The sequence below is a fragment of the Myzus persicae genome, unplaced genomic scaffold, assembly GCF_001856785.1.
Source record: "Myzus persicae strain clone G006 unplaced genomic scaffold, MPER_G0061.0, whole genome shotgun sequence".
Lineage (NCBI taxonomy): Eukaryota > Metazoa > Arthropoda > Insecta > Hemiptera > Aphididae > Myzus > Myzus persicae.
In genome coordinates this window covers 172,046-198,151 of record NW_019104311.1, presented here as the reverse complement: position 1 = coordinate 198,151, position 26,106 = coordinate 172,046, and the positions used below count along the sequence as shown (strand labels likewise).

Sequence of the window (26,106 nt, the reverse complement as noted above, 5' to 3'; positions counted from 1 at the left end):
GGCTCTTAGCGCTGCTCGAAAAACGCTCGGCTGCACACACACGCGTTCGACGATATAATATAAAATAATAATATATTATTATTATTATTGAAATTCGTTATTCGCGACTCGGCCTGAAACGCCGGGAAAGCGACAAATTTAAATATAATCGCACATAATCCATTGCTGCCGTTTGGCCGTAATAATTATATTATACGTATACATAATAATTATAATTAATATACGCTTTGTACGCATATTTTAACGATAACTGTGCAGCGCGCGCGCTCGTGAATTCGGCCGGAAATCTATTGCTAGCCGAGTCCGTTCGCGTACATTGTAAACCCTTTTGCGGCGCTTAAACCGTATAAATTTCTCGTTTTAAATCGATAATACGCTCGCGGTGTATTATATTAGCTACACCACGTATATATACAATAATAATATTATAAATTCTACCGCTCTGCGATTATTGCGTTGTTATTAGGTACCTAAGTATATATGTTGTACGGCGTATATATATAATATTATCCGTCGTGTTTATTGGAAAATAATTGAACGATTTCACCGGCAGCGTCGTCGCCGGCGCCTTGGAGTTGGGTTTTTTTCGTTGTTTCTAATAAATATATCGAAAGCGACGAAAACTGGTCGACAAGGTATACCCGTACGAAGTGTTATACTATAGGAAAAACATATATTATGTTAGATTATAATAAACGGTGTGCGTATATTATAATGTTGTGACGACGATAAAGGCGTGGGATATATGCGGTATGCGGTAAACATTTTGAAAGCCTATATATCATACCTATATACCAGAGCTACGGTATTCTATTCGGCTCGATACTGTTGATCGATTACAGTTGAAATAATAATAATTAGGTACCTACGAATATTATGCGGAGATATAATATTATTATAAAACACGTGGTGGCCAACGTAAAAAAGAATTTATCAATAATTTAAAACACTAGGTGTATGATTTGTTATATCATAATACATATACATGATTGCTGAAAGTCTGATATTGATAACGCCGCCATCATCTCGCCAACTCGCGACTGAATAACAAAAAAATATAACCTATATTTGTTATATCAACGCCCTATATAGAGTATGTTAACCTTAGGTCTTTTAATTCAATAACATTGTTTTTTTTCCGTTAAGTAATTTAATTATTTAAAACCGTTGTCTTTTGCTTCGAGCGATTAAAGAACATACCTACGACGACATCATATTATTATTGCGAGTAACTTGGAATGCATATGCGTAGTATTATAAATCTGATTTTTTGAAGCTTTAAAATATTGTTATAACAAAAAATTCGTCTCTTGACCCGAACACCCAATTTACCATAATGTTATACGCAGATATTATGCTTTTCAATAACGTATATATAATAATCTATTTTGATATACACATAGCCCGATAGCTGCATTATACCTAGGTAACTATATTATTTATATCATTAAGTATTATACATTTTGTTGGCCGCGTACTGCAATACATCATTTAATAGTAATCTCATTTAGTTGATTTCCATGTTCCCATCATGAGCGAGTGTACATAGGTGGATACGTACTATACATAATATGCTCAGATATAATTTATTATAAGAAAAACACGGATTGTCTCAATCGTGTGTGTAATACACGTAATAATAATGTTAAAATATTCATCTGTAATATGTACATATTATATTATTATACAACTCTAATCGCGTTCGTAATATACGTTTTTGTTTCAGAGCATAATACTTTACAGTGTGCACGTTCGATTCAATTATTAGTGAATTTGATGGATTGCTACAAGTTTTCAGTGCATGCTGTAGCCCAAGTGCATATAGCGGTCATTATTCCATACCTACTCAGTATAATTGCACTTGCAGTACCTACCTACCCACTCGGTTTCAGTAGCCACACATTTCGTTACGGAGCAGCTTAATGTTAGCCGCTGTAATAAGTAAGCTCATTTCTGATTAATAAAAAATAATAATAGACTTATTACATAGCAGTACACCGTTAATTAATATTTTATAAACATTATAGTATAATAGCCGACCCTAAATTGTATAGATTAAAAAAAAAAAATCCTAAGCCAAAAATTCAAAACTTATTATGGCAATTCATGTTTATCTATGTCCAGGCTGTTGGATAGGATTTTTCACAAATTTATGATGCGAACGGTTGAGGTCGTTATGATAATATTTATGTTCTAAACATATATACAGATATAATAAAGAGAAAAATTGTTTTTTAATTTTAATTACCTATCAATTTATAATGCATGTTATTATTATTATTAATTATCAATCGTCGTTATTATACTAGTGTATATAATACCTAATAGCATGGTATATGTATAGTAGTCATATTAATTTCGTGTTGATTCGATAAACAATTAAGAGCGCCACATCGAAATCAGCGAACAAAAAACACATATTTATACAAATTAATTATTATGTATATATTATTATTATTATTACACTCGTCGCGTATTTATCGATTTTAATGGCGCGCGCGCGTATATATTACGACGTTTTAACGACGTAGGTGGGTACCTATATCATATATGTATATTATAACATTATATACTGCATTACTGGCCATGTCCTATCACGTATATACCTGTATTGCACACATATATACACGCACAACGTATTTTAAACGGCGCTTTGGTTTTTTTTTCGTTAGAAACGGTTTTTTGTTTTTGTGTTTTGCCGACTCATCAAACTTAAAACGAAACGTGTCACCGCCATTGCACGTGTCTCCCTGGCACACTCGTGTATAACGATATCGTGTTATGTCACAAGCGGTATATAAATATGATATTTTTTAATAATATTAGCCGGTACCCATGTGCTGACCAGCGTGTACAGCGTGCTTGCAATTATAGTCGTCGAGTAGTGATAACATTGTATTTATATAGCTGGTCAGCGATCAAATGAACAGCTCGGTCGAAACGATATAAAAACAAAATACATAATATTACAACAAAAATGGTGAACGAAAAGATACCGCGGGATCGGTGCACGCAACGATTCGTGTGCATTTCTCGTGCACTTGCGGGGTACTTATATATATACCTGCAGCAGCTGCAGTTAATAGTGCACATACTTTGTCAGCGGCAACTGCTGCAGCGTCAGAGAAGTCGGCACAACGCCGTTTGTAAACTTATGTATTAGAATATAATACCTACTCCATGGAGAACGCGCGATGGTTTATTACAACGACGTTTCATTATTTGCACGCCATTTGCGAACGTTTAAAACGCCGTTTAATAATATCGGTGTACTTGTACATGTACATTATAATAATAATAAGCAATTAACCGAAAGCAATAACATTAAAAATGAGAAAAAAGAAAGAAAACGTGTAATAAATCGTTATAGTCGAGTCGCGAGTTTAATTACTGCAGTTGTTGTATAGTTATTTATTTATTATTAGATGGGTATACTTTTTTTTTTTTTACATATAAATATTATTTTCCATTTTTTTCCGCTCCGAGTAACATTCCCGCCGTTCGACTGGTTTACACCGCTACGGCCGCTACCACCATAACACGTAATAATAATAATAATAATAATAATAATAATGATAATATAATAGTATATTAATACACACATAATATACAGAGCAACAATCGTATAAAAACAAAGTATTTATTTATCATTATTTCTTATTATTTTTTTTCTCTCGTTTTCTACGCCCGGTACCCCGTCACACGATTTATACTTGACGGACGTTGTGGGAATTTTTTTATCCTCTTTTTTTACCCTATTAGCGAGCGTGCACCGGCGTCGCGGCCGCCGCCGCCGCCGCCGCCGTCGTGGTTATGGAAACGGATTTATGGCCGGACTCCAAAAGAGGATTGCGGCGATACGCATTGGAAAACTTGCGAAAGCGCATATGTAGGGTATTTATAAACGTGTGAGTGTGTGTACGTGTGTTTGTGGTTTATATTTCGGGAAAGGGTGATCAATAAATCCCACAATTGTGTATGTGAACGAGCGGGCGCTCGCGTATGTGGACTACGTGTACAACACGACCTGTTGGGGATTCGAAACGAGACATTTTTAGGTGCAGCGAGTGAATATTATAAGATAATGTATCATATAGGTACGAGAGCGGTTACGTTATATGTTTTATCCATTGGTGTCTAAGGCCGAGTCGGTATATACATTTGTAATATTGTCAATCGCGTTTTCTCAATACAAATGAGTAAACGACATATACATATGTAATAGGTACTTATAAGTACATAACAATATATAAATTATATACACGACGAGTGACCCTGTACAACTGACCGCTGACGGCGACGCTTCGATAATGCGCCCGTAACGCGCGTGTGCCTTCTCGGCAAAAGTAAATTAAAATTTTTAACGAAATCGCAACTATTCGCGAGCTTGTGTTGGTCGTTGGTGTGTGTGAGCCGGAGAGTGAGAGAGGTCGAGCGTGTGCGCATGTGTGCGCTACAGATGCCTATGGCCGCAAACCGAGAGGCCGCTTTGTTATTTCGTATACCTATTATATATATTATAATATAGACGCGCGACGGGACGTTCGCCTATAAAACATATCATATATCATAACGTAATATATTGTAAATCGAAAATATCTATTTTACATGGTCCCGCGGCCATCGTCGTGTACCTACCCATGTGTTTTTTACCGCAGGTATATTACGGACCGTAAATTATAGGTACGTCCGAAAAGCGTTTTGTTTCATGAATAGCTGCGATGATTCAACCTGTACTATTATTTGAACACGATTCAACGATAATGACAAACGGCTTACACGACGCAGCTTGTTAAAAAATGATTATATTGTATAGGTACATTTTTGACAGAGTGCGCGCTGACGCCCGTCCGAAATTATTATTTAAATTAAATTATATACACCTTTGCAGCTGACACAGAACTCGGGTTTCATATAAATTATTTGAAATGCATTAGTACATACATAATATTATCGTATGTTGTGTGGTTTCAGATTTGTCGAGTGAACGCGTTCGAAAATCCTGTTGAACACCGCGAATACCTACGTAATAAATGACCAATAACAATATCGCAGTGTTATAATATTATTATCATCGTGCTTCGTCGTTTATCTAACTGGTGCAGAGCTGCAGAGGTAAATTAACAGTTTATGTATATGAGTATAATTCATCAAATTCAATTTAATTATTTCCTTTATAATTATGTTTCAGGTCGTTTATAATATATAGCTTTTGATGACTGACTACTTTGTTAAATTCATTTTTTTCCCGTATGAATTGTTACTCACTCGACATATTTGCATAAAACAATGGAATTATTAAAACTAAATTCAAACGTAGCTGTGAACATTATACCCATTTAAACGTAGGTATATGTATAATTTAGCTCCATAATGTTTTTTAATAGTTAAAAAAAAAATCTATTAAAAATAATAAATGGACAACATGCGTACATGCGTGATGTGTGTATAATTTTCAAAAAAATATTTTATGCAAATTTATATATGTTATGAGAAGCCATTTTGACGATCTCGTTTAATCACGCGATATATTCATTATTTTCCTCTGCGACGACGTGCCGTAATGAGGACCACTGTAAGACTGATGAGCTGTCTATATTGATAAGAAATAAGAAATAAAACTGTGTTAGTTTGTTAACCTTAAATTTTTAATTAAGAGGCCTGCAGTATTCTTTTCGACGCACAGAAATTGAATGAAAAAAAAAATGAGAGAAAATTAAAGTACACACACAGCTCTACAATTGTATAGAAATAATTGTTTGATAAACCAACACATGATTGATTAGCCTAAGTACTTTATATTTCAGGTTAGGTTAGATGTGTGAATCAATTAGTTTTTCATGAACATATCCAAAATTACTCTGCGGCGCATGTGACATATGATTTATTTTCATATTCAATTCGAACCAAGATTTAAATTTTGTTCCTTTAAAATTATTCAGTGCCTAATCGCCTACCTAAAGCCTAAAGGTTATAATATCGTTTAGTATATTATCATTTTTCTATTTTGGTTACCTATGTGCAGTGTGCACCGCATGGCCTGAAAATCATATCATATTATAATATTATATCATGTGTATCAGATATCAGTGACAACCTTTTAAAATAGTTAGGTATCTAAACGCTGATTTAGATACATAAACGAGTACTATACAGTTCATTATGTGTCTTACAGACGGAATCATTCATTGTCGACTAGTTGGCCGAGTGTGTTATTGTCTAAAATGAAATGCATTCAAGGTTTTGTTGGTTGAGGAAGGTTGTGAGTATTTTTAACGGACGTCTGTCGTCGGCTTAATAATAACTATATAATAATACAAATAACAGTATGATAATGTGATATAATACAATAATAGTTCGTTTTAAATTAATCTCGCGGCCGCCATATTTCACCGGCTACCTATCACGACGTATATTTTACGTGCAGCTGCTATAAGTGCACCTGTACCGCGATGGTCGCGCGTCGCCGCCGCTCGTCTAAACTATTATTATAACATTATTACATCTCGGGTACCTATATGCAGGCAACGCCAAGTATATATTTCACACACACATGAGTCTTATGCGCAAATTTACATATCGTTTTACGTACGCATATAAATATATTCATTATCTATATGGTATCTATATAATAATATTATCACGGTTTAACTATTACACTATTGTCTATTACTACTACAACAACAACTATTACGACTACCGAATTACGCGGCGTATTTAGTGCTTACGTATATACGTGTAGGTATATAATATACGATGTATACATATACATATAAATGCGCGGTGGTCGCCGTTCCGTGACGCGGAGGACGGACCAGTGTAATAAAAATAATAAAAATGTCGAATAATGATGATGATACAAACTTAAAAAAAAATAAAAAAAGAGAGAAAAATATAAGTAGGCGCTTGTCGAACAACGATTATCGTCGTCAGCCGACACGGGGGCCCCGTTAACAGCTAATAAAAGTCCACCGGTCGTCGGATTCCGTTTTTATGCGCGCGCGCGCTCGTCTCTCCTGTCTGTATATATTAGTATTTTATTGCTGGGACGGGTTTTATTTATTTTTTCCTGAAAATCTGATTAGTGTTTAAATTTATCGTCGGCGACGGAATCTGGACGATAGTATCGTTATTGCACCTATATATGTTTATTATAATAATATTGTGTTTAGAGACGACCGCAACATCCGTAAATATTAATAATACAATGTCAGTAGTAGTTTACCTGATCGCTGCACCTCGACACAGGCGAACGCGTCATCTGTCGGACAAAAACTGTGATGGTTTCGAGTTTTTCGGTTTAATTCTCTCCCCCCCTCTCCACGGTCGTCGGCCATTACCGATATACTATTCCGTTTAATACGTATCACGCATAACACACATACATATATCGTAACGCGCGATTGTGGTAAGGGGGTGGTTGAAAACGCGTTACGACCCTCTGGGTAATGGCCCGGCAATTGGGTCAGCCGTTGACCTTGGCATACGTGCACACGCTGCACAGCTGATCGCGCCCACAATGGATGATCGTCATTACATTATCATATTACTATAAATTGTACTTTGTGTTTTCTGTTGTACAACGTCATTACGCGCGTCAACTGAAGATCGCAGACCGGCCGGAAGAACTCGCGAAATCGCTTCCGGTCGTGTACCGTCTTTCCATACACCGTTCTGCAAGTGCAAAACGGTTTTCTTCTATAATATTATTATTTATCGTCCGCAGAAAATAATTTCCTAATACCGCCCGACATTTAAGTCCGTCGTGCCTCGCGATTTAAACCAGAACCACTGCGCGTGTACATTCAGTTATTCAAATAGAACCGAATTCTGTCGTTTCCGTTTTTATTCGATTTTTAAGCTTACATAACGAGAAAATCAACTTAAAGTTTCGAAACAGAATGAAAGGAGGATTTTGTATATTATATGTAATGTGTGATCTTAGAAAATTTAAATGTCGTCTCCGTCTGATAATAAACCAAGGGTTTTGGGGACGCGTGGACGACACGGCTATACGGTGAAGGTTATAATTAATATTTCTATTGGTATGTACGATAATACACATAGGCCGTGGCGTATTTTAACAGTCCGTCGTTTTAGATGTTTTGAGATATCGTTGGACCTATAAATATTCGTGTCAAACGGTCATTAATGCGTGTACGCTGCGCGTATTATAATATATTATACTTGTATATTATATATATTGTTTGCGTCTGCTTATTTTTGTATATCGGTCTAGACTCAATCTCTTCGCGTCGTATAACTATAATTTATAATACCCCTGGACTAATATAGGTATATACAATATACTTACATAATATAATATATTTTATATTATGCACGAGATATTTTAAAACGTATAATTATATAGCCTGCTCGGTGCACACAACCGTAATAAGTAGTTACTTAAAATATTTCATATAAATTTATTGTTTTAGCGATTTTAAATTTTTTAATAATTAATTCGTTATTGTATTGTAATATATAGGTATCTACAGTCTAGACGTACAAATTATAATATAGGTACCGCGGAAGGTTAAGAACTCAGAAAAGTATTTCCATCTACAGAATAAATGCGAAGTCACTATAGTACCTCAATATGTTTTTGGTATCTTTGTCGTTCAAGACGTTTTTCGATACAATTTCGGAACTCGTGGCTCGGCCATGGATGGTGGTAAAACGAATACATGGTCAGCCCAATTTTTTAATTTATTATAACAATACGTACACACCTATGTCTGCAGTATTGTTTGTATTTAAACGTAACCCACAACAAACATGTAAATGCACAATATATGCGACTACCTACAATATATTTTACCTATATTCTAGTTGGCCCGGTGAGCGTGCTTGTTTTCGTTATATCGCGGTATATTAATAAAATATGATAACATGCGCAATTAGTAATGGCGTTAATGAATAATCGCGGAAAGTATTTCACGTAGGTGCCTAAGTGAATAATGTTGCTTTTCACGTACCAACGTCCGAATGTAATATAAACTTTGCACATATAGCACTCGTATAATATAATAATTAATAGTATATGTATAACATAAACGGTTGTAATTTGTAACGTAAATACCTATTGGACAAAGTTCTCACATCCGCACTGTGTTATTTTCAAATATAAAATCTCGCTAATAATCTATATACATCCGTTCGCAGTAGTCGTATGGGTACATATACTATTATATTATACGAACACGATTTGTATACGAATACGCAATAATTACACGTTTCGGTATTGCATTATAACAAGCATCCATGTCGTATTTAATGTGCGTTATAATATTATATTAGGTGCAAGTAGGCAGGTAAGTAGGTAGGTACCTATATTGAATCGAATAAATCGTTTTAATATTACAGTATTTAGAATGGTAGATTGTTGTTTATGACGACAAAGAAAAAAAAGCTTTTTACCAATTAAATAATTTATACGAGTCGATTATTGTTTTATATTATTATTTATTAGGTATGTATTTACGTCGGAACTGGAAATTTGATTTTTGTCGAATCTAATAATATAATAACATACGTTAACTTCCCTATAAGTTTTAAATTTACATGTCGCTCGCGTAAAAATATCGTCAATTCAAGCGGACGGGACGAAAACGTTTCTATTATTGTTATTGGGATAATAAAAAACAGTCTGTACGGTGGTGGTAATATAAATGTTGTAGACGAATACGCTTTTTTTTAAGAGGTGTATAAACGAGCTTGTTTTAAAATAATAAAAGTAAACCCGTTGTTAAATATTATTATTATTACTATGAAAAAAAAAAAACCATTTCACTTTATTCAGACAGTGTGTACACCGTCAGCTAGGTATATACATTCAGTGCTTATGCATTATAATATGTTATGGCAGTTTCACAGTCGTCTGAATCTCGGGGGATGATATTCGAGTATATATTATATAATATGCATGTACCTACCTACCCACTTGTGCTTTAAAAGTATCATTAAAGCATTATAAATACATTTATTATTTTTAAGTATTTAAAATCACATTTACGCGTCAGTATGTTATAATGTATTTATTATTTAGCCATTGTGGACATGCTTATACGATTGTATGTAATTTTTATAACATAATGGACAGCAATTATTTAATTATTTCCAACTCGTTATCGACTATATTGAATGTCATTTTTGTCGATGCTTATATAATAAGTTATTATCTAAATTTATATTCACTTAATAATATTTTAAAGTTTAATTTGAAGCAATTAGCAACAATCTATTGTTATTACCAATGACGATATAATATACCTATCTACCAATATCTATTATGCTCACTGATATTTTGGACTTAAGTTTGGATTTGTGTAATGTTATGTTACAAACTCCCATGCACTTTTCGTCTATACTATTTTACTATGTTATCATGTAGTCCATCGGAGGGATATCATCATGCAATAATATCTTTATGCAAATGATCTTGTTTTTATTTTGGTCGTATTTCTTGCAGATTTCTGTATGTGATTTAGATGATAATATTGTATACCTGTTGTGGTGGTTCGTGCTCGAGACTTAAGCATAGTGCGGAACTTCTGATATAAAATTAAGGTATAGTATTATATTGATCGTCTTAATATTTAGGTTGAGTTTATTTATAAAGTGATTGTAGATAGATAATGTACAACTTCACAAGTAATACAGCTCTAGAGAAAAACGAGACGTATTGATTGAAAGGCTTGTGTTGTTTCGGCATTTCACAGTTTGGCAGTAGCCCAGAACATTTATTTTTATTTTTTAAAGCAACACCACTTAGATAGTGACGTGGTAAACAATTCCTATAAACTCTAACAACCACTCTGCCGTGTTATACCTATATATTATATTACCTAGCTATTATATATTATTATTAAATTTGTTTTTCGACTTAAATCAGTTACCTACGACTATTACCTATGTAAAGATATTGTCAGAAACAACTATTATGCAGAATTAAAATAGAATAATAGTATTCAGAAGACGTACCGTTACATCTAACTTGAATTAAAAGCCACATATTGGTGCATGTAATTATGCCTGTTATGTTATAACATATACGAGCAGGGAGAGGATAGCAATGTTTTCAACACACACCCGAGGTTCGAGAATCTATAATGGAATAAAAAACAGAAAATAATGTAAAAACATTCCGAAATAATTGAAGGTCTGTGTCGAAGAGAAGATCATCCTGTATATCATACCTACAAAACATGCACGTACACAAAATACGATGATAATCATTATGTAACTCCGTTGACACGACTATAGCTGCGTTACAAGCGTTTTGAACCGAACGATAAAATAATATATTATATTAGCTATATATATAGGTAAACAGGACCGCGGGGAAAAGGCGCGAGTTTTAATTTGTTGGTAAATCATAATCGTTCCCCAAACGCGTATTTGTACTTACTACTCGAGCAGACACACACACACACACACACACACACACACACACACTAAATCGCTGCACTATTATATTATACACGATGTCGACTATTTACATAAAGCAGCCGCGGTGTACATAATATAATATATAATGACAGTAATCACCGTGTTGCGCGAATTCGTCACTAATCAAAACGCGTCGTGGATATACATATATACATATATGTATAATATAAACTGCAATATTCGTACCATATGTATATACACGTATAATACCGCGATATAATATTTTATTATAATGGCGTTAACCGCTGTAAATTAACACACACACACACTCAAGACTGAATTGCCCGGTAATTTGTTATGAACCGCCATCGTAATCAATACATCGTATATAATAATAATAATAATAATACCTACGCGTATCTATATAATATAATAATGTACATAATGTACGCGTTAGTTATTACCTGTATAGGTATAGGTACTTTTCATATCGTTTTAATGTATACCTATAATACTGCGGCAGACGAACGAATTGAATCGTAAACACCTCGAACTCGGTCATTATTACGATATTATAATACAAATTAGATATTATATAGGCGTATTGGTTACCGCGGGACCATATTATACACTCTCATAAACCTACTATGTCTGTGACCCGTCCGCATTATTATGGCGCGTTGTTGTACTATATAACGTTACAAGTGCATCGTCTCGGAATAGACATTTAAAATAACTAATGTATATAATAATATCTAGCACTGCGATCTCATCGTTTACAAATATAATATATGTATACGAGACCGCGGTAGTCCACGTGCCCCGTAGTCGTGATTATGAAGACGCAATATTATATGCGTTTTTTTACTGCTGCTGCTGCAGTAGCTGAACTCGTATTTTTTATAGTCGCGGTGTTTAGAACTATTATACTCTTAGGTTATTGCAATCAAACAGTTGTACCGACGATATCGGACTCTCGGGGTGCCTTTGACGTTCGCCATTGTTTTTTTGCAAGAAATTTAAAGAGCGCTTTCACAAGAGAATTTTGCCGAAATTTATAACACGAGGCACGTGGAACAAAAAAACGTTTACACCTAACGAACTTTCGAATTTATCACTGTGAAATAGGCACTTTAAATGTTGGCATATGTTTGAATGGTATTTATTTATTTTGATTTTAGTCGGGTTATAGAACTCGTAACTATAGGTGTATTTTGTTGGATTTATTCAGTAGACATTAATTGCGGTTGTTGTTTCATTAATGACTTTAATTAAACATTTTTATTTTTAAATGAGTTTTTTCAATTTCAAGGTTAGTCTATTGCACTTTTTAAAAACTTAAATCGAGTCAGTGCATTTTTTCTATACAATTGTCTTTATACTAATTGTTTTTTTTTTTTGTTATAATTTATTATTGTTATAAATACCTATACTTATACCACTATTATTCATATATTTTGGCATAAATATAATTTATCCCAACTAGGTATGTATATACACGTTTTCAACAGCTGTTTTTGTCTAATTGCGGACGCTGCACAAGTTCCATTATAGTAGAATGTACTATTATTATTATTATTATTATTATTGTTACAAACATTACATACTCGGCACACACGTTAAACGTTTGACGTGCACTGCCCAGTGCTCATGCTTTCAAGCGGAACACACTAATATTGTTTAGGATGTGTTTCTAAGACTCTGTTAGGAAAAATTCTTATAACCCGTGACCCGAGCACACATACAGAACTCTATACTTCTAGTGGGAAATCCTATCACTATATTATGTAACGGGAGAGAGGTAATGTGCATTCAACAATCCCATCGCACTCGCACATCGTAAATTATTATTCGTTATATTTAGTGATATGGCTTACATACAATGTCGAACGCCACTGTTCGTTTTCTCATGTGATGAAAACATAATAACTCTTCGAAAAAAGAAATTTAAAAAAATAAACTATGATACGGATAAAGCTTCAGTGATATATAAGGTCGCTTGAAGTGTTATCAAGTGACGATATAACTATTCGTTTCTTCGTGTTCATTATAATAATATATTATGTTATATGGGCTTATAATGTTGCCATATACTTGTATTTATAATAATATATATATGTTATTATAGTATTCGTTTGTTTGATGTACAACTAAACAGCCGTGTGGTAGAATTATCAGTGTGGAAATTTAGATAACAAAATATGTATAGTATAAAATTGTTTCGTCAATTTCAATTACTAGCGCGTGCATGTAATTATTTGTATTAGTCGCATCGTATACGCCTATACGGTGATTAGAAGTACTTAGATGAAATAGGGACGATATCATATTATTTTTAAAGTGATGTGTTTTTCCTATATACCTCCATGAACATGATGTGTAACGCATCATTATTATATTGTTATATTATAATCAACTCTCAAAAAAAAACTGTCTAAATTTCGTTATCATTACATAACATCAAACATACCATGACACACGGATATTAATAGATATAATACATTGATGTGTTTTATTGCATATATTATCTTATACCGTTCATACAAACACTGACAAATTTATGGGATAAAATAATTAGGTATGTCGTTAAATCCTACAGTATTATACATATATATATATATACGTTTAATTAATTGTTTTTCTATATAAAATAAATCGACAACCTTACACCACTTACTGCGTCAGAACGCTTTATATACCGAATCTCTAAATGAAAAAAAAAACATAATAACAATAATATCGAAGAAAAAGAAATTATATAAATATTATTAGAATTTATATGGATGTCTGTATTAATTAATATGGATTACCGCAACAAACGGAATGAAGTCTTCTGAAGTATAATTACAAAATCGGATCCCCAATACATTATATTTATGAAAAAAATATTAAAATACATATGGAAAATGGTATACCATTTATAGGTAGATTAATGTAGACATTATGACACCGCGATCGAGCGGATGAAATCTTTTTCTCGCGACTCGTGACTATTACCTGCTCTATGTACCTGTACGATTATAATAAAAATGTGTATTAAACATGATGTGTATACGATATTACACGATGTTATATTATTTATTACGGCGTTCTTGTATATATATGGGGGCTAAATCGCACATTGATTACACCGTGAACGAATTCCCCCCATCGCAGCTCGGTGGCGTGTGCCTACGCCACCCGACGATTTATACATACACACACACACACACACACACACACACACACACACACGCAAACACACACTTAAATCAATGACCTTTTAAATAACTGTGCACGCAGCATTTGTAACATTTATATTACGACCATACACTCAGCGCACTGTTATATTGTTGTAACACATAATATACGCGTTCAGTATAAATAAATAGGAGAAAAGTATTACACACAATATTATTATAGTATAACGCGTAATAATAACAACGCGTATACATAATAGGTACCTATAAATAGGTGTACATCTCTGGAATTTTTTTTTTTATTAATAAATAATATATGCGTGTTTTATACTCGATATATATAAAACTATACGACATTGTTGCAGGGTCATCTCGCGGATGCACACGACGACGACCACAAACGTTTTACCCGAAGATCTTTTCCATCCTGCGTGCGCTCTCTCGAAACGTGTGTAATATGTATTATCCGCGTGTACCTCCATATGTATATTTTACTTTTTAAACATCGGCTATGTTATATACCTATATGCGTGTATGAGTACAATATCATATAGAGAACGCACCCGCAGCAGCAACCCACGCGCTTACGACTTGGTTGAATATACCTAAGTACTAGCTGCAGCTCAGATTACAATCGCGCGGGTAATCAGCAATCGCATTAACTGTGTTGCTAATAATATAATATGTTATGTATGTACATCATACCTACTATATGTACACTCATTTAATGTGGTTCACGCGTGTAATTTTTTTTAACGTCTAATTAGCGATTGCATTTTTTTTTCAGGCCAAACACTCCTTCATGTTGGATATATAAACTGTATGAACATACTCGACAACATCAACTGGACTAAACGTTATAATAATTACATGAAATACGATATATTGGATGTGCAAGAGCGTTGACTGAATCAAAATAATATTATTTAATACATAAACCTGCCTACCTACCTACTTATGTGTACCTAATGTTTAATTTACACTAAACGCTTTGTTGTACCGCTCACATCAACATTAATATATTATATTAATTTACATTTGTATATTGAGTAGAATAATTTATATACATCCATCCATATTATGTCTAATTAAAATGTATTTTTTACATAATTAGTGTATATGTAAGATTAGAAAACCGTTGTGTATTTAAAACACGTATATTAAAATATGTATGTTGCACGGGCAATAATTTAATACATCATCATAGGTACTATCGTGTGGTTAAATTAATTATTTTCCGATTTGCCGCTGAAAGGAAATCGAGCAATCAGTTGTTTATGCATGAATATAATATATACATACACCGAAAGCCGGGTTATATATACTATATTATAATCATCAATCAATATGTTGTAACTCGCCGAATATGATATATATCTACCGTAGTGTAAATTATCAATTTATAAACTTGTATAGTTTATTGAATTTATAATAAACATCATCATAATCGCATATAAAGATTAAAAACACACAAAAAATATAAACTGTATAAATTATAATGTTTTATCGGTGTAAGTATGTAATGGATGTTTATAATATATTATATAAGTATTTAATAAATATGTATATTATAGACTATAATAAATAAATTATATAGGTAAGCCTAATCTATACATTATTTAATAATATTGTGGGCTATTTTTGGAATAATTATGTTTTATATAAATTTATGATTAATTGATCGTTGAGAGGTAAAATATCTGTACTAAAAATGTATAAGAATAATTTTTTTTAAATTTATTTAGTCTTAATATTTTGATGTCATATTATACACTAGTAAATCAGAATTTTTATTGTTGATTTTTATAAATATTTAAAAAAATTATTCCAACAAATGTTCAATACTGTACTCAATAAATGATATATGATATGTCCTGGAACAGAGTACTTATTTACTTATAATATATATTATATGCCCAATAACTAATATTATAAGTTATGAAATTTGTGTTCCGAATTTAACTGCGAATATCGCGCTGGAATGTGTAATTTAAATATTATATTAATGTAGTTAGGATATTAACTCCAGTTTATCTGAAGCTATACGATTTCGCCACAATCTCAGGAAAATATTAAAGTGAATAAAAACAAATTAAATCGCCGCCGGACATCTTTAGAGCGGTGTTAGAGTGCAGACATAATATAGGTAGTCTAATAATTGTACCCCGGAGTAAATATAATTACCTATTTAAATATAACAGTTTTTTTTATTCCCCTATTATACTAGTTTAGTACAAGAATAAAATGTTTAGCATAACTTTCATTATATAGCTACAATGATGCGGTTTTTTTTTTAAATTTAATTGTATGGATAAAAAAATAAAAAACAGAAAGCCAAGAAAAATAAATATATATCTACCTATAATAACATTTTGTTCTCTGGCAAGCAATTGGCGATTTTTGAGATATAATAATGACGTGTCATACAATAATATAATCTTAATATTATGTACACAGTACTTATGACACACCATTGTTATACACGGAAAAGCGGGAAGAAAATATAAGCGTGTGAAAGATAATATTTAATTAAAAAATACTCTTTTTCGTGTCTGTACCTAGAGACTGACCTGCAATGGCCATCCACGGGTAGAACGTATGGTTGTTCTGTTGCTGGTTGAGCTGCAGGGCCTGTTGCTGGTGACCGTTGTTGTTGATACCGGTGCATGTGTTCCACGAAGCGGACAGCGAGCCGGCCGAGTTGCGGGCCGAGTTCGGGCTGGCGCCGGCGCCGTCCAGTCCGGACACGCTGTTGCCGGATCCGTAGCCGACGCGGGATTCGGGCGTGCACACGTTGGGCCGGAGCAGCGACCCGTTGGCGGCCGCGGAAGCCGCGTTGCCGGGCCACACCACGTCCTTGGGCGACGACGCGTAACCGTTCTGGTGGGCCGCGGCCGCGGCGTCCGATTTGCCGACGCATGGCTCGGTCTTCGTGTAGTTGAGTCCGGCCGCGGCCACGGCGGCCGCGGACGACTGATCGCTGCCGCCACCGCCTCCCGAGCCGCCACCTCCACCACCGCCTCCGCCACCGCCGACACCACCGCCGCCACCGCCGCTGGAGCCGTACAGCTTGCACGCGGCCGCGGCCACGGACGCGTCGTACGGGCTGTCCTGCGGGGCCCTGGACTGCGATAGCCCGTGATGGTGATGATGCTGTGACGAAGCGTAGGGCGACATGCCCAAACCGATGGGGAACCGGTACGCGGCCGCCACGGCGTTCTGGTCGTGGTGGTGCGCCGAAGACGACTGGTGGTGGTGATGTCCACCGTAGAAACCGCTCTGCTCGAAGTACGAATTCATCTTACGGCTGCGGCAGTATTACTGCAGTTCGGCGACTATGATTGTATGTCTTACGCGACGTAAATTTTCGTTGATTTTTTGTTTGCTCACACTCGGTGGCTGCTGCACGTGGAGGAAAGACGCGATTTTTTTCTTTCACGTCAGAAAATTTTTTCTTCTTATTATAGCGCAGTCAACGATACATTTACGAACATATAAATACGATTATATTTCGTCAAGATCTCATAGCTCGGGTCGGGTCTCACGCTGGCACGCGCGCACACACACACACATATACACACACACTTTATATTATACGAAAACACTTTTTGTCGGCTTTACGAACCGTTTAATTTGTCGTAAAAAGGGTCATCTCGCCGACGTCGTCGTCGTCGTCGTATATCCGGACGGGTCGTAAAACTCGAGCGCGGGCCCGCGGTTTTTACGAGCGGAGTATAAAATTTTAACGACGACCGACGATAATATAAATATATATATATTATATACTATGTACCTTTATATATATATATATATATATTATATTTATACGTCCCGCGAATTGATAATAAAAACGGAAAAAAACCGAACCGTGGTCAGTAAACACTTGAGAAAAACGAAAAAAAAATTAATTTACGAAATTTCCGAAAAGTATATTAATGCACGAAAGTTTGGTAAGTCGGTATTTCGGCGCGGGGGAGGGACGACGGACTCGACGATCCTCGAATTTCGGTTTTAACGATATTATACTACTACTATTATTATTATTGTTATTATTATTATTTTCGTCCGTGTATGCGCTTTAAGTGGTTATGACGACTTAACGACGGGACAATCAGATCGTCACTGGCGCGCACACACGAACGTGCCATGTGACTCGGGCCGCGAGCGCTCGAAAAAGCCCCCCACCACCGCGAAGGCCTCCGCCGCGCACACGCCGCCGCCGCCGCCTCGCGGGGATCTCCCGTTTTCGTCGCCCGTTTGCTTTTTGTTGCGCCATTCGAGAGAAACGGGTTGCAGTGCGGCGGCAAGAGAGCGCGGCGCGCCGACGACGGTGTGGCAGTGCCGCGGCGGAGGGGTGGGGGAAGAGCGCCGCGGAAAGACCCATTAAAACGGAATCGGCGAGAGCCTTCGTCGCGCGGGGCGGGGTGGTGGGAGCCGGGCCAATAGCCGTTCAATTCGTCATGGCCGGCGCGCGCGGTGCCCAGTGGCGCCCGGGCGCGCCGCTGCCGCGTTTCGTCGCCGTATTCGTCCGCCACCGATCCGTTTGCGTACCCGCGCTGACATCTACCGGACGCGCGCGCGACGGTCCGCCGTCCTGGTAACCACAGGAACGCTGTCGGGTCGTTTTGACGAAACTCTTCGACAATTTAATTCAATTCTATCGAAATATTATTAATACTATAATATTGTGAACTGCTGTGTCTATACTCTGCACGTCGTCTACAATCAATTTAGACACTTAGTGTTGTAAAAAAAATACGAGCATCCGAATGCATGTACCTATATACAGCAGTGGGTCGTGATTACGCATACGGTCGTGAGATTGAAATGTCAAGTTTTTTATTTTAACTTACAAAGTTTATAACCACATAACTATAAAAATAAAACAGTAAAATATTTATATGCAAAAATAATGTATTGAAAATAATGATAACATAAAAACAACATTGAAAGCGCATTCGTTTTATACTCATATTCGTGTATTTCATTTTAGACTGCAGTTTTGAAATTAATTTATAGCGATCTACAGCGCTGAGGTGCCCATCGCAAGAAATCAAATGGACCGAGGAAAGCATGATGCAATATTGTAACAAAATTCGAGCTCTAATTATTATGATTTGCAGTACGAATCTTCGACGGGGTAACCACCGATGTATGAGGCATAATTGTTGTCAACCGCTGCAGTGGCAGCCACGGGCCACGGAGGTTTGCCACGTATAACACTATATTATTATGATATCGAATTTTACGACACAAACTTTGGTACTAAAAAAAAAAAACTTTGCTCAACGCAGTTCGATAAAAATGTAACACTCGGGGGTATTTGCATTATCGTCTGATATCTGAGAGTCGATCTCTATACATGTACTATATATAAATAAATTTGGTCGTTAGATTTTATGGCTTTTTGTGACGTTCTCCCCGCTGCAAAGACCGACGAAATATAGTATTGGGTGTATAGACCATATATTATAGGTAGGTACCTATATCTACAAGACCATACTCTGCAAGAGGTATCCATAAATATATGCAGTAGTTATAAACTGCTCGTACATCACTACATCAGTCGGCAATGATTGTTTTGTTGGATATGAAATATATTGTTTCTAAACATAAAATAAATTCTGTTTTGTCCATAACGTCATATATTACTATGGGAAGGTTCTCATGTACGGTACGTCGACTCAATAATAAAAAATATGAAATGTAGGTACCTATATACGATTTATCTTAGTTTTTGAAACGCCGTTGTTGAACTGTCGTGTACATAAGCACTCTTAAGCACGTAACATTTACCTCCGTCTATGAGTCAAAATAATTAATAATTAAACGAGCGTACATTAATACAAATTTGTATACATTATAGTTTTGTTCTATACATTTATACATTTTTATGTTCGAAAACAATTATTATAGGTATGCTCATATTTACTTCTCGCAAACGTTCGTATAATATTATATTATTAGAAATTATATATTATTATATTATTATTATATTATAATATTATTAAAAGTTTGTTCGAAATCCAAAGCTATATTTATGATTGATTTTGCAGAGTAGTAATAATACTCGTATGGGTGCTCATTGTTTTTAATTGTTTTACTTTTCTGACAAAAATGTTTTCAGACAGAAAGTGGCTTAGATATAAGTTTCAACTACCTAGGTAATACTAAGCACCTAAACACATAGATATAATTGTATATCTATTACCAATTGGAAATTGAGTCTATTCAACAAGTCAAAAAAAATTATTTTTCGTTTTATTTTCGTAAGCGTTTCCTTGTAAGAAAAAACGAACAGCAAATAATGTTCTGTTAAATATAAATAAATATAGATTTAAAAAATATAATTTGTTATGTAATTCCTGCAAACTGCTAACTCAAAATCGTTTGGCGTGCGACAATAATTTATAATTTCTATCATCGCCGGTCAAAAACAATATTATTCACTTATATTATCATAATTCATGACTCAACAATAGGTGCTTATGTCTATCCTGCGGTATCTAAGAGCTAGTCGTCCGGTTCTCCTGTATTTAAATTTGAATTCCATATTATCCAAAGAATCCTGTTTTAATCTCATCATTATTGATTGAACCTAACATAATAATATAATAACCAGAGTAATATACCTACCTAATAAATTATAATGTAATCGTGTGTAATTATTATTATTTCAATATTTGGTTTAAACTTTTCCAATAAATCACGATACTATACGTTTTTAATCGTTGTTCGTAGTATATTTATTACGAGAGTAAAAGTGCTCAATACATTTATGTACGCCGAAACAATAATGTACAGAAGTTATCAGTGAGTATAAAATATATACACATAATATATAGTATATACAGTTCCAGGAATAATCGATATAGCTGCGTCGTGAAGAGAATAACAAGTCCAACAATAAAATTAAATAATACTAATAGCGTATATTATTATTATATAATCTGTACATAGTATTAAAATACAACTTATTTTAAGTGCAGTGCGTATATATCTATGCGTTTGAAAACCGATTCTGTTTAATGATTGTCATAAGATTTATCAAACAATAACTGAATAATGGGCGTTCTCGTTTATAATAATAATAAAATAATATCAATATTCTACTTCGACAGATATGTCGGTTTGTAGGTACTTCTTCCTAAACTCATCGACAGTGCAGTAGTCAACGGTCAACCGGCTGCAGTTATTCATATAATATATTATAAGGACTTATTTATCATATAATATTAGCTTTGGAGAAATGTGTAAGTTTTGGCCTCTAGGAAAAACATATTATGGCTAGTTGCAGCCACATCGTTTTTTGCACATTTTTCGTTTCTTTTTTTATTAAAAACGTGATAGCAGAATTATACGGCGAGTAACATGCTTCAAAGATTCGAATTTTTGGGATTCGTTTAGATAAATTTTAGACATTACAGGAAAATCATCATTGATTCTGAACTATTAATTAAAAACATTTAATTTTTCGTCAATTATCAGCTTTATGGCTCATCCTCATTTGATAAACATTAGTCAAAAACGTCAAATTATCTTATTACAACTTATCAGTGCTTATATACTCGATCGTTATTACTTCAACCTACAACATTGCAGCTACTTAATCAAAGTAAATATATTATGAAATTGGCTATAAGGGATATTATATTTTACATGTATCGCTATCTAAAGTCATTAACCTCGGCTTTACACATTAAATGTACCTAAATTTACTACTTTTTCCAACTGTTAAATCGGACAAATGATGACGAAGAGTTTATAGACTCCGAAAAAACAAATAGCCACAACCTTTACTAAACACAAACAATAACTATCGCGATTACCGATTCACTGCGAGTGTATCGTATTCCTAAAGAATCTTTTATATTATTCTTATAATCATTATAGATTATAGGTGCACACATCTTAGACATTGTAGTATTATAGGCACTTATTGCTCTACTCGTGGATATTATTGTCATTAAAAGACATAAAAACCATTGAAACAATAAAATATTTTATATTGCATGGTGAAAACTCATTCTAATTATTGTTGTCACATAGAAAATCGAGCTGCAGCTATACTAATAATTTTTCACATTTCGATCAAAATATTTATAATTTAGAGATAGGTATATAGTAAATACGACATACCATGTACATAAACATATTTATATAATACAATGTGCTGTGCGCATAAATGTATAATTATTTTAATAGATCCTCAAATATATATATGTACCTATACCAAGTAAACTCAGGGAGACGTTTTTTGGATTTGCATTTTAATTTAATTTGCCGCCGGCAGCACACGCTGTTGTATATTTTCTATAATATAATATATAATATATTAACGTCTTAAAAGTTGTATATTATTTAACATACTGCAGTGGGTATATATTATATCTACCTATAGGATGTATATGTGTGCGTCTCCCATGATATTGTACATATTTTGGATCGGAGCTATAACATCGCATGCAACGACTTATAATTATTTCGTATTACTATTTAATATTGTATTATAAAATATAAAAAATAGAATAGGTTTTACTACTAGTTTATATGCGTTTCATTAAAAACTCGTGGTATGCATATAGGTGCCTATATACCGACATAGTATATAGTATATACTTATACACACCAAATGTATAAAAATCCCTGCGGGGCGAGAAAACCAATATTATGGGCCACTCATTCGTTATAATTTATAATATATTATATTATAATAGTTTATATTGTAGGTATACATTTTACTACTATAATAGCCACTATCAAATCGGAAGTCGGGTTTTCACGATACACATCATCATTTTCATAGCTTTATTATAAATGATTGAATATATCGCACGCATTATATTAAATGAATTTAGTATGTATATACTATACGCTTGACTTTTATATAATAATTAAATAGTGCAGGTCCGTTTATATATACTTTAGAAGACATAATATAATATATATTATTTTATGTCTTCTAAAGTATAAGTTTATATTTATTATTCACTACGATTTTCGATTGAACGTACGAGTATCTTTCTAACCCATTGCATTATTGTAGGTGCGTAGTGTTATTTTCTGCATGGAAAACAAAATATTTAAATTGCTGTATAATATACAATATAATATATATTTGCTAGCACATTCTTACCAATGTTTGAATATTATCATATTATATTGAATATTTGAATATAACTTAATTATCTATTACATATATAAAGATATAATTGGAAAACGCATTTAGTTGTAATTAAGATAAAAAATGCAAAGAATATTTTATAGATTCTGAACAAAACAAGTCACATGTTTATGTGTTAAAGTTTAGTTGTTGTAACGATTTTCTAAAATAAACCATATGAATAGAACAACTCTCTAAATATTGTTATGTAGCAACTTTAATGGTCTGTAATCATATTTTCATGTATAATATATTTATATACTATACTTTAGTCGTCTGTAACAACATAATATATTATTATATATTTATGTATACATCTATTTAAATCAATCATTTGACTTATGATGGTTAGATGGAGTGTTTTACAATATCCCGATAAAATACTATTGATTTCTTTAACAATATTATATATGTAACTATTCGATATATAGATGTACGTAGGTATTTCTATTACTGAATCCTTTTTTTATAGTTGTCTTATAATTTATATCTTTATAGTTAATAAATAATTATAAAGACATTGTTGAGCTATAAAAGAAGCTAATAAAAAAAAAATAGAAAAAAAAATAATAATGTATAAAGATTTTAAACTTTAATGTACTATTATGTTTGTGTTAATATTCATAGATATGACAAATCTTTTGATCATTTTAGTTTGTAGTACTTTGTACACTTCTTGGTAACCAAATTTTTTTGCGCTTTTTGTGTAATTATTGAACTGTTTCAGTTGATAACGTAAAGAAATTTAATTGCAATAAAAATGTTTAAATATATTATGTATTTGCGCACAGCGCAGTTGCGCTTGAGTGAAAAACGGTAATAATAAACTACATGTCATTTATTTAACTAAAAATTTGAATGTACGAAAATTTAAAGTGATTGTGACTGCACATTATAATGAATCAAACTACATACATTATATTTATTATCTTTATCTAGAAAAAAACATCACATAAATGCTCTTAATAAACAATATTATAATCATTTAGGTCTTATATAATTTCTTGTTTCACCATCATCACTCGGAACGGTTTTAAATTTTATTCAATTTATTTTTTATGAACATGTTGTAATTATGTTCGTAGATATTTGAAATTAAATGTTAACAATGAAAACATTGTGACTATACATAATACGCCGTATTAATACTGTACACAAACATAATATATTATAACGTATGTATATAATATATTACTTATGTATATAATTTATATATATATTACCTACATAATAAAATATTATATTATATACATGATAATATATTTGAATGTTCTCCACTAAAACAAACATCTTCTGGAAAGAAAAATTAGGAATAAAACGAGTTTTCGTTCTCCTTGTGTATTATGTATATTTTGGGCTTATTATGTATAATTGACGATCGCTAATAAAGGACTTCCGGTTCCTAACGATTTTATTATTTTAAAAAACTCCTTCGAATGAGTTCACGGGAAATTTTTGTGGACGCACCAGAGGAAATAGGTACCTACGCCGAAAATATTGTTCTAAAAGAATACATTTCTTAGCATGACGCTTATACATATATGCAAGGGCATATAAGGCTTCACTTATACTCGTAATTAATAATGGCTTGATAATTTGTTCTGGTACATCATTTTTGGTAAAAAACAAGACACCGCGGACGGGTCTTGATTATGTATTTTATTCAACAGTATATAGGTATATAATTGTTAACAGAAAATAATTTGCATCCCCGAAATTTAATTGCTCATTTGTATGGTTATATTATTTTTTGATAATATCATCTTGTAACAGGTTCCGTATAACATTTCATTTTCTAATTAAAACAAATTTAATTATTAATGAAAACCTAATTTGTAATATGTATACCCGCTGTGCACGTCCTGCTTTCAGTGTATACACCTAATGTATATAAATACGTTGTTTTCTCCCACAACACACAGTACAGCCGCACAGGTACTAAACATATACCTATTATGCATAAATATATATAAATGAACATATTAAAGTGGTATAAATCATAGTTTTAAATTAATGCGTATCTAGAAAAGAAACCGATAAATCAATCTAAATGGAAAAAACACTATTTTACCTTATCTTACCTATTTATCTACGACTATTAATCGCGTGTGGTTACACGTCACTATATATTACACCGAGTTGTGAAATAACAATTAAAAACATATATTACATACGAATATTATTTATTACCCATGTGCCTTATTGTAATGGTTGAAATTTAGAAAACAATATTTTTGCATGGCTCGTGTGTATAGTATTAGGTATAATATCATGACCCGAAGATCAATTTTGAAGGTACGAATATTGTTTGTGTTTTTTGTTGAATATATTTTTAAGGGAGGTTTTAAATTTCATTATTTTATATGTTTAATT

The 26,106-nt window shown here is 33.4% G+C and overlaps 1 protein-coding gene and 1 long non-coding RNA gene across 8 annotated transcripts in view; one reads left to right on the top strand and one right to left on the bottom strand.

The window, feature by feature from the left end:
* The window catches only part of LOC111041081, a 34,149-nt gene extending 18,115 nt beyond the window's left edge, over positions 1-16,034 (top strand). For 2 of the 3 annotated variants that reach the window (XR_002605275.1, XR_002605273.1), the window contains exons 2-6: positions 1,727-1,941; positions 4,975-5,115; positions 5,192-5,345; positions 14,936-15,260; positions 15,358-16,034. This is a non-coding gene — a long non-coding RNA (uncharacterized LOC111041081). Of the gene's footprint in view, positions 1-1,726; positions 1,942-4,974; positions 5,116-5,191; positions 5,346-10,471; positions 10,570-14,935; positions 15,261-15,357 lie in introns of all 3 variants that reach the window. The other variant, XR_002605274.1, reaches the window with a different exon arrangement.
* LOC111041080 (homeotic protein ultrabithorax-like) overlaps positions 1-26,106 on the bottom strand; it is a 173,895-nt gene that overhangs the window by 115,678 nt on the left and 32,111 nt on the right. The window contains exon 1 of one of the 5 annotated variants that reach the window (XM_022325240.1): positions 17,129-18,718. The exons of 3 other annotated variants lie outside the window; for them this stretch is intronic. In XM_022325240.1, the coding sequence (XP_022180932.1) occupies positions 17,129-17,870 (742 nt within the window). In that variant the 5' untranslated portion in view covers positions 17,871-18,718. Of the gene's footprint in view, positions 1-17,128; positions 18,719-26,106 lie in introns of those variants that run through there. One more of the 5 variants, XM_022325241.1, reaches the window with a different exon arrangement.